Raw genomic sequence first — 24,718 nt, forward strand, 5'->3', positions numbered from 1 at the left:
GGGGGGGCAGGTAGTGATGATGGAGGTGATGGTAATAATGGTCATGGTGATAGCAGTGATAATAAAAACTGACTCTCCAGGACCCAGAGTTTCCTAGATAAGCAATGTCTTTGCTGCCCCGGCACTGCCTGGTGGGCTGTCCCTGGGAGAGTCTTAACCAGACTTGACCTCACAGAGAACATTTAATCTTAGTTAAAAATAAATAAGTTTAATTATTGGAAAAGGAAAAAATAGCCTAGCATTTATTGCAAGTGAATTGAAGGTAATTACTCAGAAAAGTCCCCTTTAAGGATTCTGGGCATCGTTCCCCTCCTGTCAGGATCATGAGTGATAGGTGGGGCCACGCTGTGGTTCTGGAGGGACAGAGCAGGGAGGGCTTGCCCTACCTCTTCCCAGGATTGACGCCCCCCCATGTCTCCCAGGGCAACGGCTACAAAGCTATTAATACCGCCTCACCCCTGGCCCAGCCCCCAACTGTCAGCCAGGTTCTGGCCACTGCTCCTGGATGCCTGGACATGGTCACAATCCAGCCCCTGGCAGGAAGGGATGGCTCTGGTGAGCAGACAGGTGGAAAGAGAGTTACCCAGGCCCATGACTTGCCTGCTCTGTTGCTCATCTGCTGTGTGACCCCAGACAAGCCTGTCAACTCTCTGAATTTGTGTCCTCACCTGGAAAATGGGTGATGAGGCAGCTGCCTCCACCTCCGGGAAGCAGTGGGCAGAAAGGAGAGGGGTCCACGTTGATGGTCAGTGTCCCTGTGATGGGAGATAGGGTGCTGCTGGCCTATAAGAACAACCTGCCTTTGGTAGGTAGTGGGGGCATCATACTCCCTCTGCAGACCCCAACCCAGCCCAAGGGGTCTACCATGACTACTTCCTCCAGGGTTTCCCTGGCCTTATTCTAAGGCAGAACCTTGAGCCTTGAAGGCCCCTGGAGCAGGGTGGCATGCATAGTCCTGCTGGAGGCAGGGGCTGCTCCTGCCTAGCATGGCTGCTCACTGGGCAGCTCAGAGTTGGGTAGAAAACGTCTTTCAGGGGCAGGAGAACCAGATCCAAGGCCAACTTCTCAGCTCAGCCCAGGATCCCAGCCTCTGCCACAGGGTAGGCCACGCTCCACCCCTGAGTCTGCTGATTGGGGCCTTGTGGGTACAGGTGCCAGGAAGACTTCCCATCCTCAGCCTGGGGGTGTCCTTCCAGGCCCCCCTCCCTGGTGTGACCCAGCCAGGCCAGCCCCTCCTTCCCTCGAGGCTTCTTCTTTCTCCCTGGCCTCTGGTTGGGTGGGGTCACCTCCCCCCAGGACCAGTGCCAGGGTCTGTTAAGATAAGAGGGCCTGGCAGTGACCCCAGCCACAACCTCCAGGCCCTGCGGGCCAGACAGTGCCTCTGCATGCAGGCATGGCTGCGAGTGATGAGCTCCAAGTAGCTGCTGCTGTAATTAGTATGAAACGTACCCCTTTGCCAGGAAGGAAAAATCCCATCTAGGAAATTCACATCCGGATGCCAGTTCAATTTCACCCTCAGGGCCATAAAACCTTTTCCAATCACCCGGTGCTGTTGTCTGCCAGCACTATTATTCCTAGAGACGTTATTTAGAGCCAAGACACTGCTCGGGGAAAAATCAGATCCGAACCTCACAAGGAACCCACCCTTGTTTCCTGCAGAGGCCTCAGGAGACTGACTGTGGCCAGCCCCGGGCGCTGGGGTGGGCCCATCTTGGGCAGGAAGACTGAGGCCAGGCCACTCAGGCCCTAGCAGACACAGCTCTAATCCTTCTCCTGATTCTTATTGTCTCACAGCCTTTCTTTAGAAATTATTTCCTTGATCATCGAGGGTAACAGTGAAAACACATTATCGAATCTCCAAAAAATGACCATTTTTATAACTTGCACCCAGTTTTGAGATTAACTGTCTCCCTCATATGGTGGGCATTCAGGGCACATGGCCGCAAGGTGACACTGTCTTTGGGCCTTATTAAGACGAATTCCTTGCTGCCTTATTAAGACGAATTCTCAGGAGGTGCCTGGCGGCTCCGCTGAAGCCCTGAGTGGGCAGCATTGGCTCAAGGGGTCCTCAGTCAGCCACACTTGGGCCGTGGGTGGGTGGCAGGCTCCTCTGCTGGGTAGTTAGCTGATGGTGTGGGTGGTGGGTCGGAGCCAGCTGGCATCCCAGCCGTCTCCCCAGAAAGCCAGGCCTGAGGCCAGAGGGAGAAAGAAGGTGAGGGAGGGAGAGCGGTGAGCAGACAGGTGGAAAGAGAGAGTTACCCACCCGTCCCTCTCCTACAGAGCAAAGCTGACCCCCAGGGAGCCAAGTGGCCAGCAGGCCAGGCGGGGCACTCAAAGGTCTTGTGGCATCTCAGGATCAGGCACTGAGAGGCTCTGGGGAGAGCAGCTGCGACGTCTGCAGGGAGGGGGAACAGGTGGCCAGTTGTCTGAATGGTCAGTAAGTTTGTAAGCTAGTTGGTTGGTGGATGTGGTGGTCACAGTTAGCTAGTGGGTGAGTTAACATGCCTTATGCTGGGTGGGCGAGCGGGTGGCCTTTGGGTGGGAGAGAGAGCTGACCCAAACTGTGGACAGAGTTTGCTGTGTTTACAGGCTACGCGCAAACAAAGGACCCAATAGTGAAACCTCCTCGTGCCAGCTGCCCACTAACAAACGAGGCAACGCGGGGCAAGCCCAGGCCTGCCTCCAGGGTTCCATGCTGGGGAAGGCCCCCAGAGTGGAGCCCCAGACCCTTAGGAGGGAATAGGCAGGAGGCCCCCGAGGGGTGCCAGGGCAGGTCGGTAATTTATTTCAGTGTAAATAGTAGGAATGAAACTAACAAGGCATTTTCCGACGCCCACAGCTAGCCAGCCGCTGCCCTAGGCCCCCACAGAACCACAGATCAAACTGGGGCGGGAGCTTCTCCCAGACTCCCAGCACTGTTCCTCCTACCTTGCAGGATACTTCAGCCCGGCTGGACCCACCTCTGGCTCCTCCATTCAGAAGCCGGCAGGCGCATGGGGTCTTTTGCAGGGTTGTGGCGCCATCTGGTGGTTGATCCTGGGACCCACATCTTGGCTTGCCAAGAGCGGGCAGTCAGTCCATCAGAGGGAAGAAGAGCCCTGGCACAGAGTAATGATACTAGGACGGGAGCCAGGCCTGTGACCAATCGAAGTATTGGCTCCTCAGCAAACCCTAGTCTCTAATTCAACCCCTTTTGGGCCCATTGCTTGGCTACAACAGAGATGCCTAGGCCCCAGGTGTTCATGGCCTAGCACTGGCCACTCCCAGCAAAAGCTGGATGAGGGCAGAGGACAGGGAGCAAGGTGGGCAGATGTCCTAGATTCTGTGCCCAGTAAGGACCTGGCAAGGTGACTTTTAACCCTGGCACTGATCATTAGGCACTCTGGCGGTGCTGGCTCCCCCGGCACGCCTGTCTGGCTAGCAGGAACAGATGGGCATGGAGGGACTGGATGGAGGTGAGCCTAGCTGGGTGGGATTCTTGGGGGGGTTCTCGGGCCCAGGCACATTTAATTCATGCACCCTGGAATACAGGAGCCCCAGCAGTTCCCAGCAAGTTCGCCTTCCAGCCTGGAGTCCCCAACATACCAGCTGATGGAAATTTATTGGAGCCGTCCATCCCTGAGAGGATTTTCCTGACATTCTTATTATCTCTCCAATTCTTAAATAAAAAATGTGAACAGTGGGTGTCCAGAGTCACCCAGGAAGGGGAGACAAATGGCCTGGCATGACCCATGCCCTCGGAGCTGCTAGACCACACCGGGGATAAAGCAGACACAGGAGCACACCCCACCATCATCTGAGCCTCAGCCTCTGAAATAGGATCACCCTGGGAGGACCTCACGGTCCAGCCCCCCCAATGTCCTACTCTGACCTTTACCTGCACCCCATTCCCAAGGCCTACCCCCGGCCAGTTCTCTATCCTACAGGGCTGCCCCACAGTCTGGGGAGGGAAGGGGAGCCACCTAGCATTCAGCAGATGTGTCCACCCACCAGGATCATGCCTGCCCTCTGGCCCTGGGGTATGGCAGTCACTCCCCAGGCCACCCCATTCATCACACAGCCACACCCAGCAGATACATCTGTCCTTCCAGCTCTGAGTCTAAGAGCACCAGGGAGATGCTAGACCACCCTCGGAGCCCCGTGAGCCCCAGCTGCAGGTCATCTCTGACTGCTACACACTCAGAGAAAAAGGACAACTCAGCCCCCAGGCCCTGGCAAGGAGGTGAGGGGCTAAGAATGACCTGAAGGCCCAGGTAAGGGGGAGAATCCCGAGCCACTTCAATCTTCAAGGCGGCTCTGAGGGCTGGAAGCAGAGTGTTTGGGCCAGGGGCCCAGGTTTGGGGCACAGAGCTAGGACTCTTCCTGAGGGGCTGCAACTGGCCAAGGGACTCCGAGTTCCATCTGTTCTGCATCTGTTTTTCAACCTTTGAAACGAGTGCGGGACATTGAATTTTGAGGCCGCAGTGAGTCAAAGCAGGCATGCCTGGTTCAGGGCAGGAAGGGGTGGGCCTCGTGTCCCTTCCCAGCCTGATCTCTGCTCAGAGGGCCTGGGGCCACTGGGTGTCATGGAAACTTGGGCAGGAAGCAGCTGCCATGGCAACTTGGCAAACGGGGGCCACGGCCTGGTGTTTCCCACTCTATTCTTAGAGCCCTGCCTTCCACCCTTGGCCAGGAATTCTGGCCTCTGCAGGTCCCTATCCTAGAGCTCAAAGAGATGCAGACCCACCTGACCCAAAGCAGAACCCTGATTTGCAGGGTGCTTTGCATACATTAGCCTATCTGTCCCCCTTCGTGGAAATGCCACAGCAGACTGGATCGGTGGCACCCTCGCTCCCTCTGAGAGCGCCCCTATCCTTTGGGGGCATTCTCAAGCTCAGAGCCACAGGGAGGAGGTGAGGAAGGAAGGTGTCAGGGAAGTGGGGTCTTCAGGGCTGGGCTTGAGCCTCCAGCACGTAAGGGACGCAAACCGTGTAAAAGGTGTGAGCACAGCAGGAAGCTCCAAGTTCACAGGCCGGGAAGGGAGGCTTCCCAGAGTCACAGGTAGTGGGAGGATCCGATGGTGGAACCAAGGCTCTCGTGTCATTCAGGTGGCCCAGGAACCTCCTCCGACCCAGTCTGGGATTGCCCCTGTCTTTGGCCCTCTCAGCCTGGCCTGTGTGCCATGGTGAGACATGAACCCTCCCCACCTCGCTTCCAGCAGTTCGCTTGTGTTACTGTTTCTGTCTTTGCTTTTTCTACAGGAGGAATCACCAGTCTCCACGAAGGCCACCTCTCTCTCTCTCCAGGTGATATTCTGGGCACTTACTGGCACTTGGCAGGCTCAGGGGACATAAGAGTACAAGACAAGGGTGAGGTGGGTGGGGCCCCTCTCCACCCCACCCACCTCGCCCGCCTTAGCTATTTTCTTAAAATGTCAAACACATAATGCAGACACACGGTTAAAGCAAAATTAAACAACGAGATGTCCAGTGTGATCCTCCCTCCCTCGTCGGTCCTCCCCTCCCAGCTCCCCCGTTAGCTGGTCCTACCCTACCCTTTTCTCTACACCAGCTGCCCAGGGCCTTTGCCCCACCCCTGTCCCATGGCTGCCTCATCTCGGAATCCTCCAGGAAGCCTTCCTTGGCCCCCACCTTGAGTGCCCCCCGGAGCTGTACCCTCAGCTGAGCACATCCTGAGACCCATGAGATTCCGGAGAGGAATGACTGGGCCACGGCCAAGGGAGGGCCCGGAGGCTCCTTCCTCCTCTGGCCGGCTAGGCAGTTCCAAGGGGCAGCTGATGTCTAAGCTGGGCTCCAGGCCTAACCTTCCCTGCTCATCCCAGAAGGATCTTAATGACCAGCTAACGGGGGAGCTGGGAGGGGAGGACCGACGAGGGAGGGAGGATCACACTGGACATCTCGTTGTTTAATTTTGCTTTAACCGTGTGTCTGCATTAGGTGTTTGACATTTTAAGAAAATAGCTAAGGCGCGTGAGGTGGGTGGGGTGGAGAGGGGCCCCACCAGCCCTGCTCCAGCCACCACCCGGGTCCATTATGACCTCCCCGGTGGTGCCCAGGCCTTTGTGACAGGTGCCCCTGAGTCGGACCTGTGAACCATGACACCCGAAGGGCCTTCAGTAAGAGGGCGGCAGGTCAGGCCAGACCAGAGCCTGGACCTGGGGTTAGGAAGGGGTTACAGGGAGGTATGGAGGGGCCCAAAACCCTGGGAACTTGTGGCCACTCCCACCCCCCGTGCCCCCAACCCTCAACTTCAGGTGGCCACGGAGGGTGCCTAGACCCACCATGCCAGGGGTTCGTAAGGTGGCCCTGCCTGGTGCCTCTCAGCTCCACGCACTCAGTGGAGTCAACCAGGGCTTTTCCAGCCTCGGGGGCAGGGGGTGTGGGGCCCAGGGTAGGAACTGAGGTACCCGGGAGCTTTATTGCAAACGAAGAGGGAGAAATGCAGCGACAGAGACAGAGAGACCCAGTAGGCGTGAGACAAGGGCAGATGGAGGCAGGCCCGGGGTGGGGCTGGTCCCTGCACTCAGGAAGAGAGCAGGGGGCACCCAGGCAGCGGGGAGCCTCCGGCTCAGGGCCCAGACCCTGCCCGTGCCCACCAGGAGCAGGAACCCCGACCTCACTCAGGGCAGCCCCCTCCCAGCTCCAGAGCGTACCCCTGGGGCCTGCAGAACAGTCCTTTCTCCAACTAGAGCAGGAGAACCAGAATCTGGTAAGTTAGGCGCCTACTGCCGGACCTGCACCCAGGCTCTCCACCAGTCTGTAGAATGGGCTCGCAGCTGTTCCTGGACTTCCCAAGCCCCACCCCCCTTTTCCTCTGCCCTGAAGCCCCTGCCCCAGCCCTGGCTGCCTCAGTATCTTGCCCAAGAAGCAGCTGTGACAGGCGGTCCTTTCTCTCTGCCCCACCCCCACCCCCAGAAAAGGCAGAACCAGGACCTGCGGGAGCAGCTGGGGGCCCTTCTGGGGCCAGGGCAGCAGTTCCTGCCCCTGTGCCAGGAACACTCAAGCTGCACAACCCTGGCCTGGGTAAGTGCAAGGCTGCAGCCCGGCCCCAGCAAGACCTCAGGCGGCTGTCAGGAATGACCCTGCGACTTCACGCACCACACCCCCCACGCCCCCTCCCAAGTAGTCCAGGACCAACGATGCTGCCCATCACCTTGGGACTGACCCAGGGGCCCTTCCGCAGTCCCCTGAGCAGGTCGGTACCCGGCCACTGGAGGACAGGGCACCTTTGCAGCTTCTACGGCAGGAGGTGTGCCAGGGGGAAGAGTCCTTCGTGCAGCAGTCCCAGGTGGGCACCCAGAGCCGGGCCGGGGCTTGCGGGGCAGGGGTCCTTCGTGTAGCAGTCCCAGGTGGATGGAGGAGGGAGGAGGTGACCAGCCCCTGGCCCTGCCCATGCCCACACTCTGCCCCTCTCCCAGAACGAGCTGCAGCAGATCCGATTGTCCTTCGAGAGGAAGAAGATGGCCATTACCGAGGTGGATGCCCATCTGCCTGGGGTGGGGGAGCCTCTAGGGGACCCTTGTGGTGGGGCATATTTCCTAGGCATGACCCAGCCTTCCCCCCATCAGGTGTGGGACGGTGTTGCCGAGGTGCACACGGCCCTGAACAACCAGGCCACTGGGCTCCTGGTAGGTCCTAGAAGGGCAATATTGAAAAGGGGGAGGCAGGAACTCGGTGGAGTTAGGGAGTGGGGAGCAGGCCAGTCGGGGTGGAGGACCCTTTACCTCCTTTGCCTCCCAGAACCTCAAGAAGGACATACGGGGAGTGCTAGACCAGATGGAAGACATTCAGCTGGAGATTCTGGGGTGATGTTCGGGGTCAGGTTTGGGGGTCTGGCTGGCTGAGCTGGGATGGGGCGGATGTCCTGGTCAAAATGGGGCATACCAATCCCTAATCCCGCCCCAGTTCCGTGGCACCAGACCAGAAGTGGTGCTGGGCTGGGGCAGGGAGCTGGTCACCTCCTTCCTGTGGCCCTGACTGTGTCACCCTCCCCCCAGGGATCGCGCCCAGTGCCGCACCCAGGCCAGGAAGGAGCAGCAGACAGCATGCGAAGCGGTAAGCCTCTACCCCTCTCCCAGTCTCCCAGGCCCTACGTGGGGAGGGAAGAGGCAGACTTTAGTGAAGGAGGCCCCAGGGCGGGAGCCCCACCAGGAGCCAGGTGACCGGTCCTAGGCAGGGGGAGCTGGAACGTGCAGAGCCAGGACACCTGCCCGGGGCAGGCTCTGACCCACCCCTCCCCCACAGAAGGCAAGGCCACAGCTGGAATGTTCCGAGGGTCTCAAAAGCCAGCTCTGGTAGGTGGCTGCGAGAGCATGCGGGCAGAGCCCAGTCCCCCGGGACCGTCCCGAGGGCACCCCCCGCCCCCTGACCACCACCGCCCGCAGGCTGCTGGCCCTGAGGCTGCTGCTGGGCGCCCTGCTGGCCTGCACCGCCGCATACGTGTACGTGGTGGACCCTGCACCCTTCGAGGGGCTGGTGCCGCCCCTGCTGAGCCGCGCCGCTGTCTGGAAGCTCCGGGCCCTGCTGGGCCCGTTCCTGCGCCTCGAGGTGGACGACTTCCTGCCCTTCTAGGCCGGAGGCCCAGCGGCCCCAGCGAGGAGGAAGCCAGGCGGCCAACGTGGCCCCAGGTGCCCAGCGGCCGCGCCTGCCCCTATCCACGGCACTGCCGAGCACCTTTCCTGCCAGGAGCCACGGAGAAGGGTGGAGGCGGGGTCTATCCTGAGGGCTGGGCCTGCGGCTGGACATATAGTGGTGACACACACAGTGTGTGAGCTTGTTTCCATGGAAATGGGGCAGAAGTCTTTGCTGCATCCTAAGGCTGATCTCGCAGTGGGGGTGGGGGGCGGTCCTTTGGGATGGCAACCCCACCTTGGCCCTCATGCCCCGTCAGCCCACTGGATGGCAGCCCCTCCACGAAAAGCCCCCAGCCTGTCCCAGCTAACCAGGAGGGCTCTGAGCAGGTGTCATGGGATAGTACCCACTGACAGTGAGAACCGGGGATCCTCAGGCTTCTTCCCTCGTCAGGGGTCATGTTCTCATCCCAAATCTGCTGACCCTCTGGCCTCATACCCCTCACATAACACACTGTCTCCATCTGGCAGACCACCTTACCCTCCCCACACCCACCTGGCCACCATCCCCGCCCTTCCCCACCCTCACCCCCCACTCACATCCCTCCCCATCCCGAGTCCCTGTCCAGTCCAGCCTCCCAGCATTGTCCCAAGGCTCGGAGGAGAGGGGACCATGTTGGTGTACAGAGCCATGGAGGTAAACACCAAAACTTTTATTTAGGATATTAAATTGGGGCAAGGAATACCTTTTAGAACATAGAGAATAGCTTTGTGGCTTGTTCACCCCCAAATGGGAGAAAGAGAGCTGCTGGGGGTGGCCAGGCCCAACTGGCTGGAGAATGCAGGGCTGTGGGCAGCAGGGCCTAGAGCTCCCCAAGCGGACATCTCAGAGTGAAGGAGTGAAGACTGCCTGGGCAAGGCCCGGGCAGAGCCGGCGAACCACCCTGGGCGGCCAGGTCTCTCCCTACCCTGGCGGGGCCTGGACAGCTCAATGGGCTGGTGGCTCCAAGAGGTTAAGGCATCTATCTGTTCATATGCTGGGTTTGGGGAGCGGGGGAGTGCAGTGACCTGCAGGGGCAACCTGAGTCTCCCATCCCAGCCCAACCGCAGAGGCCTGGATTCCCTGGGGAGAAAGTGGCATCTAAAGTGCTCGGTCAGGCAGGAAGGTGGGGTGATGGCGTGACACCCTGGGAAGCCATGCTGGTCTTAGCAGCTCCGGGGCCCCTGCTTGGGGTATTGGACTCCCTGCAGCAGATGGGGACTTCCTGAGGTGGGTGGACACAGGATCACAGGCCCCGGCGGGCTGGGAGTCAGTGCAAGTATGGCTGGTAGAGAGGGGTCCTCCAGCCCACACCCCAGGGTTCATAGCAGCCTGGCCTCCTGGACTGTCTTCCTGGGTTGGGTTGTCCCGGGCCCCACAGATGCCTACTTGGTGTCCCGCTCAGGCCCCGAGAGTCTGGGGAAAAGGCTAGAGGCCGCTAAGTGTAGGCGGCACACAGCCCCTCGGGGGGGCACCCCAGCCGCTGAGCTCCAGGGGACCCTCAACGGAGGGTGGTCCTCAGGGAGGCCAAGGTGGCACAGGTGCAGGCCGGGGGGCACCCTGGGTGGGCCACGCCACCCCCATCCACGGCTGCAAGTGCCGATCCGCCCCCTGCGGGCCGCAGCGTCCCATGAGAGAGAAGCAGAAAGGTGGAGGTCAGCATGGGGTACAGCTGCCCAGTGCGGGGTCCAAGGCCCTGGAGCCAGCCCGTCCCAGTCCTCCAATCTCTATCCAGCTGTCTCAGCCCAAAAAACGTGTGCATTCCTGATGCTTCCACCCCCGACTTTTAACAGGCAGAAGAGGGGGCTGGTTCAGTAAGTAAAGCTGCAGGACATCGCGACAGCCCCCACGGGGCCCACAGCCAGCGGGTGGCCCCATAATGTACCCCCTACTCCATGGTCCCTAAGTCCTTGGGTTCCTGGGGGCCCCTGCAGCCCCAGCCTTTCTCCAAACGCCCTGCTACTGCCAGGGATGACGCAGACCCAAGGGAGCTGCATGATCATCAGCTAAAGACCCGTGGGCCAGCCCCTGCCTCCCAGGCCCCCAACTCGGCCTAAGTCAGTGGAATTGCCTGCACGGAACGTCCGACCTCGTGCCACTGGCCACCACCTCTCCCGAGCCTGAGCGGCTCTGACCCCACCCCAGAGCCCCTGAGTTGCAGCAACAGCCATGGCCTTGCTCAAGGAAAGGATAAAAATGATTCTTTTTCTTTTTTTAATAAAATTATAGATATATAGATGTAGATATAAAAACATAAAACAGACACAACGCAAGCGGACGCTGCTGTGTGCTTACTCTCGGGTCCCTGGCGCCAGGCAGAACTTGGACCCCTCCCCCTGTGCTTCCCATGCAGGTGCCAAGGCTCTGGCAGGCCCGACTCTGCATGCCTTGGGGTGGGGAATCTCGTTTGGCAGGGAAGGGACTCCGGGTCTCAGAGGCCCCTGTGGCAGCGTCCGGCCTGTGCCTGTCCCACCTGCCCCCATCACCTCCCACAAGAGCATAAAGCAGAGGTTAAGGCTTCAATGACAGCGAGTTTCCCGGCAGTGGGGGCAGCGGGGGCCCGAGCTTTAACACATGGGACATGGCATGGCAGCTCAGCGCAGACACAGGGACATGCCCACCAGCTGGGCCGGACGGGACACATGGAGCCAGGACCCCACCCACAGCTGGCGGTCTGTCTGTCTGTCTGTCTGTCCACCTGTCTGTCATAACCCAGAGCAGCCCCAGTGCTGGGTGCCTGTGGGCCAGGGCTGGACTCCCTGCAGAAGAATCAGCCTCGCCAAGCCAAAAGCTTCCAGCAGGTCCCTGAAAGGCAGCGGGTCAGGAGCAGCCAGGCAGCAGGCCCTCGGTCCAGAAGACAGCCAGGGGCCCAGGCCTCTCTGTCCATCTCTGGGCCACAGTGACCCATCTGTAAGGGGAGTGGGTGGAGGCTGGCCTGGTGACCACCTCGGGTGCCCCCTCAAGGCCTCGACCCGTGGAAGCTGGGGCACTGACACATCCTGCAGCCAGCGGCCCTTGGCCCGGCTGCGCCCTGGTGATCAGATAAGTGGATGGACAGGCGGAGGATGAGAGACTGACTTGTGGAGGCGTGGTTCTCTCTCCTTCTGATGCGTCCACACCAGGCCTGGGCCTCCTCTGCTGTGGCAGAGTAGTTGGGAAGGGGGGCAGCCGCTGGGGGGTCCTGGTCCCTGTGGTGCCATGGCGGATGGGTGGCAGTCAGTCCTCACACCGAGATCTCGTACGTGGTCCCACCCACACCGGACACCTTCTTAACGAGTGTGTGCCGGGCAGGGCTCGTGGAGGGCCCTGGGGGGCCAGCGGCAGGCCCTAGGCGGGCCAGGCCCGGGGACTGCCCGTTAAGCTTACTTGGGGGGGTCTTCAGCTGAGGGTGGTCCCTGCATCAAAACAAGCACATACATGCACACATACGGTGAACACGGGACCATGGCAGGACAGAGGCCAGTGGAGGTAACAGGACAGATGATACAGACGGAGCCCTGGATGGCCCCTTCCTTTGAGCTCAAAAGGTCCCACCCAGGAAATGGGTGCTGGTACACAGCCTGCAGGGGGAGGGCTGTGCTGTCACAGGACAGACAGGCAGACGTCAGAATGGCTGTCATAACCCCCCAGGTCCCTTGGTCCCTCCCACTAGCACATTCCACAAGCACAGGGAGGCCAGGTGGACACCAGCCAGAAGAACCCCCAGCCCTGTCCATCTTGGTGCCCTAGGCTGGAGACCCCAGGGGTGACTGTAGCCCCTTCCCTATTCCTTCTTATGAAAAACAGGGACCATCGTCCTGTCCCACGGCCTGCCCAGCAATGACCTAGCTGCCCAAACAGTCAAGAGTGCAGGAGCCCCTCCCTCCCTCGGCTGCCTCCCTGCCTCTCTGTGTAGCTGCCATCTGCTGGGCCTCTGCTGCCCACAGCAGCAACCTCCTGATGGAGCCCTTCACTCAAGGTAGCTGGAGTGATGCCCTGACGATGCTCCTGAGCCCAGCACAAGACCTGCATTTAGCAGGTGCTCAGTTCTTGTACTTGGACCTCACCTGCCAGGTAAGTCAGCATGGCATCCTCAGTTATCCACCCACTTAGGGCCTGGGACCAGCCTGCCCCTCCAGCCCTGGTTTCCTCATCTCTGAGCAGGGAAATCCCTGCTTCCAGGGGCTGTGTGCCCCAACCAGGGCAGCACACTGTGCTGTGGAGTGATGTCCTCTGGACTCAGCCTCCTGGGCAGGGACAGTGGTACCATCTCCTGAGGAAGAAGCCTTGGGATCCCCCACTCATGGGTCTGTGCTGGCTGGGAGAAAATGTGGAGCACTTGGCTCAATATGCAAATCCTCCCATGCCCTGAGATGTGCCACAGCATCCTTGGAGCTCGGCAACCCTTCAAGTGACAGGAGGCTCCAAGTCAGGGGAGGCCCACCCCACAGGTGGCCATAGGCCTCCTGGACAACCCACGCGTGCTCAGCCAAGAGGCCAACAGGCGGCCGGATGCCTGCCTTGCTCAGGGAAGCCCGAAGCACCCCCAGCACCCACCTCTGCAAAGCCAGTGAGGGCGGTGGTTCCGGGAGGTCCGTGTGGATGAAGGCGATGGCCTTGGGGCCCATGTAGGAGGGCGAGCGGGGCGTGCTGGGGGGGGAGGGTGGGCCCTGGCGCAGGGGAGACCTGTGCGAGCCACTGCCTGGCCGGGGCCCTGGGGCGTTGTTGTTGGCCAGGTCTGCCTGGAGGGAGGAGGAGGAGGTCCGAGGCACCCGGCTAACAACACTCGACAGCGAGGACAGAGATGTCTGCAGCGCAGGGTTGCGGGCGCCTCCGAAGCCAGGCCCGGCCACCAGGTCATCTCTGGAGCCGTAGCGTAGCACAGGGCCACGGGGGCCCTCGGATAGCACGGTGGCCTGCTGCAGGCTGTAGGAGCTTGGTGCGTCATAGACGCCTGAGTCGCCAAAGAGCGAGTCGGCCTGAGAGCGCAGCAGCCGCTCACGCTCCTCCCTATCCTTGCGCTCCTGGATGGAGGCCATGATGGTCCTGGACAGGTTGTCATAGCGCACGGGTGAGGGCTCCCTGGGCCGGGGGCCCAGCACAGGGCTGAAGCTCCGGGGCGGAGGCCGTGGTGGGTCACCCACCGCCCCAGGGTGCAGGTACGGTGAGCGATAGCTGGCCACGCTGGCCGAGGGATGGGCTGGGCACGCGTGGCCGCCGGGCAAGCCAGGGGTAAGCAGGCTGTCATAGGACAGGCTGCCATTGCGGTTGGGCAATGCATGGGGGGCAAAGATGCCCCGATGGGGTGTTGGGGGCCCACCCTCAGAGTGCAGGGGCTGCAGGGCCATGTGGTCCCCACCCCGCCGGCTTGCAGCCTTGAGGCTCAGGGAGCGCAAGGCCCCTGAGAAGGTGTCGGAGGCGCTGAGGGGTGGGGACGGAGGGCAGGCTGTGTGCAGGCCACTGGGTGTATAGTCAGGGAGGTCCAGGCTGGGCTCAGACGTGAAGTCCAAGCTGTGGATGCTGTCCTCCCCCAGCGTCAGGGAGTCAGGGCCCGGAACCTGTGGGGAGAGGGTACACGTCTGCCACTGCCCTCCCACCACGCCCTACCCAGCCACCAGGTGCTCTGTGCCCACATGGAGGCCACAGTCCTGGTGCCATCAAGGTAGTGGCAGGTGTAACCAACAAGCTGTCCCCAGAAGTTCTCTATACCCTGACCACACCACCTGTTCCTTGTCTACCACAAAAGGAAGTGGGGGCAGGGTAGAACAGAGCAGTGGCACCCGAACAGTGTCTCCTCAGGAAGGGTATGCTCTAGCTCATACTCCCGGCGGGGGGCAGGGCAGAGGGGCAGCCTCGGGAGCTGAACCTTGAGGAGACATAATAACCACACAGTGACCAGGCCCTCTCCCAGGTACCCCACCCCTGTGGGTCAGGGTGCTACAAGGCCATAGCCGGCTGCTGCAGACACCCAGAGCAGTATCCATGGAGCCCATCCAGCCTAGGGGACAGTCACCATGATAGGGAAGAGGGGCCTCTTTGAGTCTCCATGATTTGAGGCGTACAGGCTTGGGCTGGAGACAAGAGCCTCAAAACCCAGAGGGAGCATGGCTGGGGAAACGTGGCCTCAGGGCACTTGACAAACCCCAGATCCTCCATGGGATCCAGGAAAATCCCAGGAAGGAGGTGACTGGGCCAAGGTACCCAAAGCCTTGTCCTCTTACCTCTAAGAGCCACTGGACACTGGCCAGGGAGGCTCAGATTCACTGCCCAGACCAGTGGGCCCCAAGCAGGGTCAGGCATGGCATTGGTTCTGACGGGAGGGGCTTTCTGGGGTGGGAGTTGGGGGGCTGGTCTAGGTGTGCTGGTCCAGCCACAGGGCTGCCTCTTGGGTGGCCATGAAGGAGGGTTGGCAGCCCGGGCACACATGGGGAATCCCTGGGAATTCATGAGGCTGTCCAGGGCTTCTGATTGTTTCACAGTGAGCGTAGAGTGCTTATACAACTCAGGGAAATAAATGCGCTTTCTCAAACAATCTCGGATTCTTCTAAAGCCTTCCCATGGGCCTTATGGAGTGACTAATGGTGGAATTCCAGGCATCCGGGCACACACTACTCCTGGGGGCAGCCGCCTACTGGGCCAGCGGGCAGTGCTGACCAAGGGAGAAGAGGCCTGAATTGCCTGTGCCAGCCTCTCCCTGGGCACGCTGCCCTGCTCCCCTCCACCACCCTCAGCTGGGGTCCCTGCAGGGTGGGGTCCTGCTGGCACCCTCTATAACCCAGTGAGGCCTCTGGGGGTGGGGTCTCTGGGGCGGGGCCAGGCTTCCTCACCTTCTCGCCTGGCCCACAGAAGGGCGCCTTGGGACCCGTGGTAAAGGTGGGCCGGAACTTATACATGGCGGGTGTTGGGGGGCTGGTCCTCTGTGCTGACAAGGCGCTCTCTGAGGGAGATGGACCATGGTCAGGCTGGGGTCAGCCCATGTCCCTCCCCCATTTGGCTGGCCCCACCTCACCAGCACTGCCCGGGCGTGGGGTCTGCCGGTCACTGCTGAACGTGCCAGCCTCCACCTTGGGGGGCAGCGGTGGCCCCAGGTCCAGTGGCTTCTCATCCAGCTGGTCCAGGTTGCCCTTGGACTGGGATGGGGCATGGTCAGTGGTGGATAGGGTGCAGGCCAGGGGCAAGGCTTAACTGGAGACTCCTTCCTAGGGCCCTGGGACCTAGACCCTTCCTCAGAATCCACCCAATCCCCCCTTCCAGTTCTCTACGCCCCTCCAACTTAGCTGTTTCCCACCTCCAAGGGTCTGACACCCCATCCCCTACCCACCCCGGGGCCCCCACCTTGCTACGGCCCAGGCTGGCCTTTAGTCCGTTGTCACTAAGCTTGACCTTGAGTGGGGCAGCTCTCTCCAGGAGCTCAGGTCGAAGGAAGGGCGGCTTCAGGCGAGCAGCAAGTGGCAGCCGAGGTGGCTCCACTACATACCTGCATCAGAGTCAGAGAGGTCAGTGGCCAGGGCAACCCAGCCTGAACACAGACTTCAAGGGCAGGGCCAGCCCCACCTGCCAAGGGCAGAAGTGGACCAGGGTTAGGATCCACAGCTGCCCACCCAGAACCCAGCAGAGGCCCCCTCAACAACCCACCCAGGCCTCACCGAGGAGCCAGGGGGCTACACAGCACATGCTCCACATTCCCATAGCAGCCTCGAGTGAAGGGGTTCACGCCCCCACGGAACTTCCCTGTCACCTGTGGACACAAGACCCTTCAGCCAGCCTGACCACCCAGGGTCTAGGCCAAGGTGGGCAGAGGGACAGGCAGAGACAGCTGGCATTCCAGATGGGTTAGGTAAGGTCAGCCCAGGGGTACCCCCACCCAGGTCACCCCAGCCTGTCCCTGCAGGGAGCTGTGGAATGTCTGGGCCTTGAGTCACTGGTGGCTGTAGTGGCACAGCCCCACACCCCAAGCCCCACTGGGGTATCCAGAACCAGAGCCTCCCCCACCACAGTTTCACAGGCTACCTTGGCTGAGGGTCCCTGTAGCCCTGCTCTGACCCCCTGCCCCCCCCCCCAACACACACACACAGGGCCCTGGGAAGCCTTGGCCCTCTCAGAACCAAGGACACCTCATCCTCATCACTGTGTGGCCCTACCCAGGGTCTGCACCTGTTCATTGGTAGTGCGCCCCCGAGTGACCAGCACCACGTGGAAACCGGTAAGGCCGATGACAGGGATGAAGAAGAGGCCAGCCACACACATGACAGCCATGCTGGCCCGTTAAGGCCAATGGCTGTGGGTGAAGACATGGAACAGGTGCCTGTGGACAAATTACCCACCCAGGGAGAGCAACCCACCCTGTGGGGATTCCCAGGTAGCTGACCTGCCCCTCTGAACCTTGGTTTCCCCTGTGAAATGTGCCCCAGCCCACAAGGCCTCTGTGGTCTGGCCAAGGATACGTGATGGTGGTGTGGGCAGCTCCCAGTCCCTCAGCATGGTTCAGCACGTAGACCAGGCCGAAGGCGACGACGCCCACCATGTGCGCACTGAGCGACAGCAGGAACAGGAAGAAGTAGCGGTAGTTGCGGCGTCCGATGCAGTTGTTGACCCAGGGGCAGTGGTGGTCAAAGTCCTGGGCAGGAGCAACGCATCAGGGCACACGGCAGGCAGGGTGGGGCAGGGACACAAGGGGAAGTAGGGTGGATGGGGTGGTGGGGCAGTCACCTCTACACAGTTGTCGCAGACACTGCAGTGGGAGCAGCGCGGCGGGCGGTAGAAGTGGCAGGTGGCACACCACTTCATACGGACCTGGATGCCCCGCACATCCACATTCTTGTACAGCGGGGCCCGGAAATCATCCTCCTTATCCTCGTCCTCATCCGCTGTGGGCCAGGACCAAGGAGGGCAGAAGGAAAGTGACTTTGCGGGCAGAAAAACTCCTAACTGATCTCTGCCAGCCCACCCACCAGGACCCCACCACCCAAGACTCTCCCGTGTTAGCCACTCACACTCTAGCAAAAGTGAGCAGATGATCTGCCCCAGTACAGGGCCCTACCTCGGGGGAAGATGCCAGGGTCCATGAAGGTAGCCATGCTGAAGTTGGCCAGCACAAAGAGGAAGATGATGCCATTGTATACGGGAACAGCTGGGGACACAGCTCGTGTCAACCATGGGCACCTGTGTTGGATAGCAGAGCACAGCTGGGTTTGATGGTGCGGTGGGTGGGTGAGGAGGGGACTCGGGAGCAGAGGAATTAGGCATGTTCATGCATGTGCAGGGCTTCAAGGCCACCATCAGTACTCAGCATGGCAGTTAGCAAGGCCACTGCTGCCATGGGCCCTCTGGGAGACCCCCTGCCCATCGGCCTGCTGCTCCTTTGCTCAGCCACAGTGCTTTGTGAACTAAGCACTGTGCGCTTAGTTCACAGTGCTCGGACACCATGTGCCAACTCTGACCCCAGCAAGCCCCCAGGTGGCAGCTGGGAATTCAACTCACAGTTGAGCAAACTGAGGCTCAGAGAGGCCCATAGGCCTGGGATGGCACCATTGAGGAGGGGTGGCCAGAGCCCACTCATGTCCTCCACCCCACCCGGCATCTTCCCTGGGCTTACCTATGTTGGGGGGACAGAATGGAGCCAGGAGCCCAGGAGGAAAATGAGCCCATTCTAACACATGCCATGATAGACAGAGGCCAGTGACCCACCAGGCAGCTTGGGCCACTCCCAGTCCTCACCCAGACCTATTCTCAACCCAGTGGGGCTCCCTAAACATGGAAATTCTGGGTTGTGAGGAGCCTCAATTCTCAGTAAGTAAATGCAGAGTGGGCGGCACCCCTCCTCCTGGCCACTGAGCACATCCCCACCTAGGCAGGCGGCCCCCTCTTTTTAGTTGGTCACCTTGCTCTCCACATGGCAGTGCAGAACAGTTGGAGACTCTAGAAAAGCATGACGCCCCCACCCCTTCGCCATCTCTCACTACTCCTCAGCACTTGGCTGCACACCTCTTTCCCAGGAAGGCTTTCCAGACTCCTGGCACCTGGTAAGAGTCACACAGACCTCCCTGGGTGCTCCGCCACAGAGAGTTTCATCCTCAGCCCTCCAGGGATCTGAACAGAGCCCCCTCTGTAAAGACCCACTAGCACAGGGCCTACAGTCCCCTGCCCTGACCCTGTGACAGGTCCCTGAGTCCATCTGCTTGGCTCCCACAAAGCACCTCTAACCTCAGGTTCCCCAACTCGCACATGTCTGTGACAAGCAGGGGCATTCAGGGTGTTTGCTCCCTTCCCAGTACTGAGGTACACCGTGGAGTTGGGGGGGCCGGTGGGGATCTCCCACAGCAGCCCTGACCATGAGGCAGGACATTATGGACACCAGCAGGGTAAGCAGTACCCCAGGTCCTGCCCGTCACCCAGCACAGGCTAGCTACACTGGCGCACCCACGCCTGCCTTGGCCGGGAGCCATCCCTGCCACCCCAGCAACCACCTCCATGGCAGCAGAACTTTGCTATTTTTAGTGGAAAGCAAGAGGCTATTTAAAGATTCCCTTCCCACGGCAGCACGCTTGGTGCCCAGAGCCCGAGTTACCCCTTCCTCTTCTCCAGGACCCGCCTTGGAGGTGAATTCATGGCCTGAGGACAGGGTTCCCTCTGTTAGGAGGGTCTTCCTCTGCCACCCCAGATGGCCTGGAATATCCACCAGTGGGTGCCTTCCATGCTCCCCATCCCTGCGTGCTGAAGCCTGGCATACCGACAGTGCTTAATATGTGTCTGTGGCCCCTAATTCAATCCCATTCAGCAAGGTGACAGTAGGCCCGAGTCATGGTTTGCCCAACAAGGCAGGGGTGGAGGCACAGGCCCAAATGCTAGTGGGGACAGGCTTTCCAGGCACACCCAGGACCCAGGGAGAGGTAGGGCACCTCAGACCCCTCTCAAGCAGTACAAACCAGCTCCCCATGGTGTCTTCTGGGAAGGGCTGGCCACATAATCTGTGCAAAATGCAGACCACTTATTTAAACAATATGAAGAATTTTAAGACAGTGACAGGAGAGCATTAAAGCAAACTCAGGCCCTAATGCACCTGCGCAGTTCAAGGGCCGGTGGAGGCACCCTGTTCTGGAAAAGGAAGAGGCCGAGGAGACCTAGGGTGCACTGGGGCCGGCTAAGGACAGAGAGATGCACAGACATGGGGTGCAACAAGCAGGTGGGCACTGAAGATAGGAGGACACACAGGGGGAGACGAGAGTGTGGGCCCCGCCCACCATTCTGTCCAGGTTTCGCTGGTGAATAAGCAGGGCCCGCTACTCACCTGCCCTACACAATGTTGGGGGCCCTTTCTGCCCTCCCCATCTTACAGACAAAGAGCAGATAGAAGGTTTGACACACACCCAAGGTCTTGGGGTGAGTCTGCATCTGAGCTAGGAGTTGAACCATTACATAGGCTGGCAGGGACTGAACCCCACAGGCAGCCCCCACCCCCACACTGACCAGAACTCCTGCTGGCCTGGGCAGCCTGTACTGCTTTGTCCCCTCTGAGCCTTGATGAACCCCCAGGCTACGTGAACTGAACATGGGTGAGATGCCTGGGGCTGGGGAGGCAGCAGCTGTGTGCTTGGAAATCTGCACTGTGACGGAGCAGTGCTTGGATTGAGGTGGTGGGTCAGCCTCTGTCCAGCGTGGGCATGAGCTACCCACATGCCTGGGCCATGCATACCTGGGGAGGGGAGGGCAGGGTCTTAGCTGGTGTTGGGCAGGCTCAGGAGGGATGCAGGACCTCAGACTAGGACCTGAGCCACTGCCCCTTCCGCTCACCATCTCCAGCCACCCAGGCTTAACTCAGACCCAGGATCAGATACTACATGCATTCCTGTCCCCCCACCCTCCCCCAGGTGGCCTTCACCACCAGGCCATGCCATAAGGGGGACTCAGACCCAGGTCATGCCTAAGAGGAATGGCTCACTGGCCAACGTTGCCAAGGCCTGGAACTCAGCCACCTGGGGAAACATGTGAACTAAAGGGGAAAACATGAAAAAGCCCATATAAGCATGTGCACAGACACACAAACAAGTTCTGTCTAAGACACACGTGTGGATACATGTGTGCGCACTGTACAAGCATGTACACAGACACATGTGCACAATCACACATAGAAGGCATGTGTGCATGAACACACACAAACCTGTACCAACATGCAAGACATACATGTACAAACATCTGCATGTAGAGATATGCACACTTTTGCACACACTGGTACACCTACATGAACACGCAAACACATGACTATAAAAGCACGCTCGCACAAACACAGTTGTATGGAAATCTGAACACAACACAGACATGCAAATATGACCCTCCTCCCACTGACCCCAGCCCCGTCCATCCCAGACTCAGCCACTTCACACCACCCTTCTATCTCTCTGGGCTCCCCTCTGCTCCCTGTGGACAGGGCAAGTGTGAAGATGAGTGAGAACATGCAAGCTTTAGGCAGGGCAGACAGCACTGCTCAGTCTACCTTGAGTCCCTCCTAGGCTCCAGGAAGACCCCTTAGCCCACAGGAATGATACTCTGCTTCCACCCAGGAGATGTTGCACTACAGGCTTGCCCCACTGTGCAGTGGCAGCCACTGCTTGCTGGCAACAGCCATGTTTTGGGCCAGGGCAGGCCTGGGGCAGGGTGGCTCAGCTAAGGCTCCCAGCCCTACACCCTGGCCAGCCCCTGCCCCTCAAGCATCAGGGTCACATGCTACTACCTGGGCCCCACCTGTGTCAAGGCCCTGAGTCTCACCTGGGCAGACAGAGAGATACTACCCACAGAGGGTGAGGGGTTCTGCAGGGGCAGCACACGCACCACAACTAAATGTGGAATGGAAAATTTTAACTCAGACATTTTCACTTAAATTAGGTTCTTCATTAACACCATTTGTGCTCACATACAGAGGCACCCAGGACCAGAGGGTCTGAGGCCATTCTGCCCTGATCAGGCCCGGCAGGGCCTCTGGCCACGTGTACCCACCCATCTGACCATATAGACTTCTGAGCAAAGGGAAAAACTGAGGCTCAGGGGGCCAGGGTTTACCCCAGGCCACATGCAGTGAGTTCTTGGAGGGGGCTCACACCAAGTTCTCCCACCTTCCCATGCAGCCCCTGCCAGCACCTCTGTCTACCTGGGCCCACCACTGGCTGGGCCTCCCAATGTCCCAGGCTGAGCCTTGTTTCCTGATTGAGCCTCTGAGCATGGGGAGGGTTCAGGCCTATCCTGAGAAACAGCCCAACATCCCAGAAGTCAGGCCACTGGCCCCAGACAGAGACAAGACAGCCCAGCCCGGCTCAGCCCTAAGTGTTGTATTCTGCCATGCAGCCAGCTCTCTGATGTTCACAGGGTCCTTGTCCTTCTGCAAAGTGGCTTTGTAAAGAGTAAGGAGGAGCAGAGGCAGAGGCTTGACCTGGGGACCCTTGAACCACGTCTTTTCCCCAGTGCCTGACCCAGCTTGGCGCTGAGCCAGTATGAAGGGCTTCTGGGTCCCAGGAGAACACAACCGCCCCAAGAACCCTAGAGGAGGAGGACTGCTGGGAACCTGCCCTGCAGTGTACACCCCATTCTCAGAGGGTGGATGCCCCCACCTCTTGGCATCCTTCCCACGCCCCAGAGTCTCCTGGCAACACGTCTGAATGTCCTGCTGGTCCCAGCACCCTCAATGAGCTGGTCCAAGGGAGGGGTCTTTGGTCCTCTAGGCCCCTGGCTCCCTATCCTGCATGATACCAGGAGTTGCTTCTTATGTGGACCTGCCCCCAAGAGGGCAATTCATGTTTACTGAGTGCAGAGAGGGGGCCAATGAAGTTCAAGAAACAAAGGCAAAGAAGATAGAAAGCTGTGGGCCTGAAGGCGGGAGGAGGGCACAGGAGTTGCCGCTCCCTCCCAGCACAGGTCTGAGTCTGCAGAAGGCCTGGCCCAGAAACGGGGCAGAAGCTTGAGTACTGGGATGACAAGAGGACAGTTCCAAGAAAGGGACTGCCTGGACCCCTCCTTGTCCAGAATCGGTACATTGTGCTGGCATGAATGGGCCTGGCCCGTCCCACACAGCCCCTTCTAGGAACCCAGCAGCCAGGGCAGGGGCAGACCAGGGTCCCTTCAGCCCAAGGAATGTGGCTTTGGGGCCAAACTGCGGGGGAATAAGCAAGGCTCCCTTGGCTAAATGGTCACTGCACCTAGACCCTGGCTAGTGACCCTGGGCCCCTATCCTGCCACAAGGACACACACAGCACCTTCTCCTGGGCCACACAAGGGCTCCGGGATGCAGGCAAGGTCTGTGGCGCCCCAAGGGAACCCTGCACCTCCCAGCATTGAGGTCCCTGAACCCAGACCCCCAGCTGTAAGAACAGATTAAGGAAGATCCGGCACTCAACAGGGTGCGGTAGCCTCAGAGTCAACCGCTTGGGGGCAGGTCAAGTTCACAGGATAGCCCAGTAAGGGCCCTCTGAAATCACCGGAAAGAGCTCACCTAAATGCTATAGCACAGCCAGGTGAGCCCAGGAGGAGAGGAGATGGACGGGCCCTCTGGGGTGGGGTCAATTTCAATTTCTTTTTATGTTATTTTTTCCTGCATTTGACAAATTCTTGATAGAAAACCTTTATTACTTTTAAAGTCAGGAGGAAAAACAGTGAATTGCATTTAAGGAGTAAGAAACTGAGACGAGCAAGTAGAGGCCAAAACTCCCCAAGCACCCCACTCTGGCCCCAGAGCCAGGACTGCGCTGGGCCCCACCCCTCCAGAAGACCCAGCAGGATGCCTTCCCCCTCTTCCTGTGCCTGCTGCCTGTCTGCCTCTCTCTTCTCTGCCCCACAGCCAGCAGCATCTGAGTGACAAAAACATGCCTGCTCACCAAAGCCAGAAATAAGCCCATCCACACAGGCCTTTTTAAACACACTCTTGGCAGCCTGTGGCACCTATCAGGCCCTGAAGTCCAGGTAGGGTGCTCTCCCACCTCCACAGGCACCCAGTGCACACTCACCATCCACTCAGCAGCCACCCTTGCTCTTATTAATGTGAAAGGGTGCCAAATCAGCCCCTGCCCACCCTGCTCCAGGCTCACTCACACTCAGCAGCTGACCCAGAAGCCCAGCTGGCTTCAGCCACCCCTGAGGCCTCAGGTCCCCAGTAAGGTTTGAGTGATCCTTGCTCTAGTCATCTGGATGGTATCTTAGCCTGGGACTTGTAGAAGGGGGTGGTCACATACCCACATGACTAATGCCAGGAGCCCTGGGGGACCCCCATGATCATGGAGCTGTGTAGTCAGCCTGCCACTCTGAATGGTGAGCTAGCCTGTGTCTCAGGTGAAGAAGCTAAGGCTGCAGGATCCAAGATCTTGCCTGCTTTCTGCCTCAAGGGTCTCACTGCCCATCATGGCCAGTGTCCCTGGGTGTGGCCTGGCCTGGGCCCTCTAGCTGTGATCACTGGGCCTTCCAGAGGAGGTCATGGAAGAGTGGAGGGTAACTGCCAGGCCAGCGTCTCTGGGGGCTGTGGGGCAGGCACGTGGCAGACTGGCCAGGCCACACCTACGCGGGGAACAACTTGGACTACAGCCAGGAGGGGACACAAGAGCCTCCCTCTGGCAACTTGCAGAGAGGGCTAGTGGCTCTGGGCAGCTCATGTCTCCTCCAGCAGCCTGTGGGAACGGGAGGGCTGCAGCCACACCCTGGGCAGCCACTGCACACACTCTCCTGTCCAGGCCCAGTGCCTCACACCCAGGGCCTGCCTGGCACACTCATTAGGTACCCACAAGGCACTAGTGTCCCCACACACAGGACTCACCTCTCCATGGTGCCCCAGGATAGGCACACTCACGGCTTCAGCCTCAGCTGAGTCTCAGGATGGGAACTCACGTTGCCCACAGCCCTGGTGCCAGCCCTACCCAGCCCACCGGCCGCTGCCCCTAGTCCCACCCGGCTGTACCCAGTCTCTGTACCTAGTCCCTACCCCTTCTGGCCAGGCTGTAACCCCCTGCAATCCCGTCGACGCGATGGACTCACGTGAACACGAAGAACAGGGTGCTGGAGCCGACCAACAGCGCGGCGGCCGTGGCCACCGGGATGTACTTGGCGGGTTTGATGCGCGTCCCGGGGCTGCGGGGCATCCTGGGCGCCGCGCCGCCGCA

The 24,718-nt window shown here is 59.9% G+C and overlaps 2 protein-coding genes across 8 annotated transcripts; one reads left to right on the top strand and one right to left on the bottom strand.

Moving 5' to 3' along the window:
* The first annotated feature begins 7,459 nt into the window (after positions 1 to 7,459).
* Positions 7,460 to 8,570, top strand: CCDC188 (coiled-coil domain containing 188). Its single transcript, XM_015592005.1, has 6 exons — positions 7,460 to 7,474; positions 7,568 to 7,627; positions 7,740 to 7,804; positions 7,997 to 8,054; positions 8,244 to 8,293; positions 8,384 to 8,570. Exons 1-6 carry the CDS (start codon positions 7,460 to 7,462, stop codon positions 8,568 to 8,570), a joined length of 435 nt encoding a protein of 144 aa, XP_015447491.1.
* Positions 8,571 to 9,904: 1,334 nt separating this feature from the next.
* On the bottom strand, positions 9,905 to 24,712 carry ZDHHC8 (zinc finger DHHC-type containing 8). 7 transcript variants are annotated; one of them, XM_025049187.1, is made up of 11 exons: positions 24,594 to 24,712; positions 17,629 to 17,750; positions 17,298 to 17,455; positions 17,033 to 17,205; positions 16,743 to 16,845; positions 16,235 to 16,326; positions 15,924 to 16,065; positions 15,598 to 15,718; positions 15,416 to 15,525; positions 13,146 to 14,146; positions 9,905 to 10,220 (listed from the first exon to the last, which is right to left on the bottom strand). In XM_025049187.1, the coding sequence occupies exons 1-11, from the start codon at positions 24,695 to 24,697 to the stop codon at positions 9,995 to 9,997; spliced, it is 2,352 nt and encodes a 783-aa protein (XP_024904955.1). In that variant the 5' UTR covers positions 24,698 to 24,712; the 3' UTR covers positions 9,905 to 9,994. The 7 variants fall into 7 exon arrangements, with proteins under 7 accessions (XP_024904955.1, XP_015447539.1, XP_006915291.1 ...); XM_015592053.1 differs by lacking the exon at positions 9,905 to 10,220 and adding an exon at positions 10,810 to 12,004 and having other exon boundaries at positions 17,382 to 17,455; XM_006915229.2 differs by lacking the exon at positions 9,905 to 10,220 and adding an exon at positions 10,810 to 12,004.
* Positions 24,713 to 24,718: the final 6 nt, after the last annotated feature.

This window comes from Pteropus alecto, unplaced genomic scaffold, assembly GCF_000325575.1.
Source record: "Pteropus alecto unplaced genomic scaffold, ASM32557v1 scaffold135, whole genome shotgun sequence".
Lineage (NCBI taxonomy): Eukaryota > Metazoa > Chordata > Mammalia > Chiroptera > Pteropodidae > Pteropus > Pteropus alecto.

What these genes read in the sequence shown, in the direction of transcription:
- CCDC188 (XM_015592005.1), top strand. An exon ending in ACCAGGCCACTGGGCTCCTG is followed by an intron (nt 7,628 to 7,739) that starts GTAGGTCCTAGA and finishes TTTGCCTCCCAG; the next exon opens with AACCTCAAGAAGGACATACG. An exon ending in GGTCTCAAAAGCCAGCTCTG is followed by an intron (nt 8,294 to 8,383) that starts GTAGGTGGCTGC and finishes CACCGCCCGCAG; the next exon opens with GCTGCTGGCCCTGAGGCTGC.
- ZDHHC8 (XM_025049187.1), bottom strand. Translation starts at nt 24,697, where the DNA reads ATGCCCCGCAGCCCCGGGACGCGCATCAAACCCGCCAAGTACATCCCG. An exon ending in GCTGCCCACACCACCATCAC is followed by an intron (nt 16,846 to 17,032) that starts GTATCCTTGGCC and finishes TTAACGGGCCAG; the next exon opens with CATGGCTGTCATGTGTGTGG. An exon ending in CCCACGCCCGGGCAGTGCTG is followed by an intron (nt 15,526 to 15,597) that starts GTGAGGTGGGGC and finishes CATCTCCCTCAG; the next exon opens with AGAGCGCCTTGTCAGCACAG.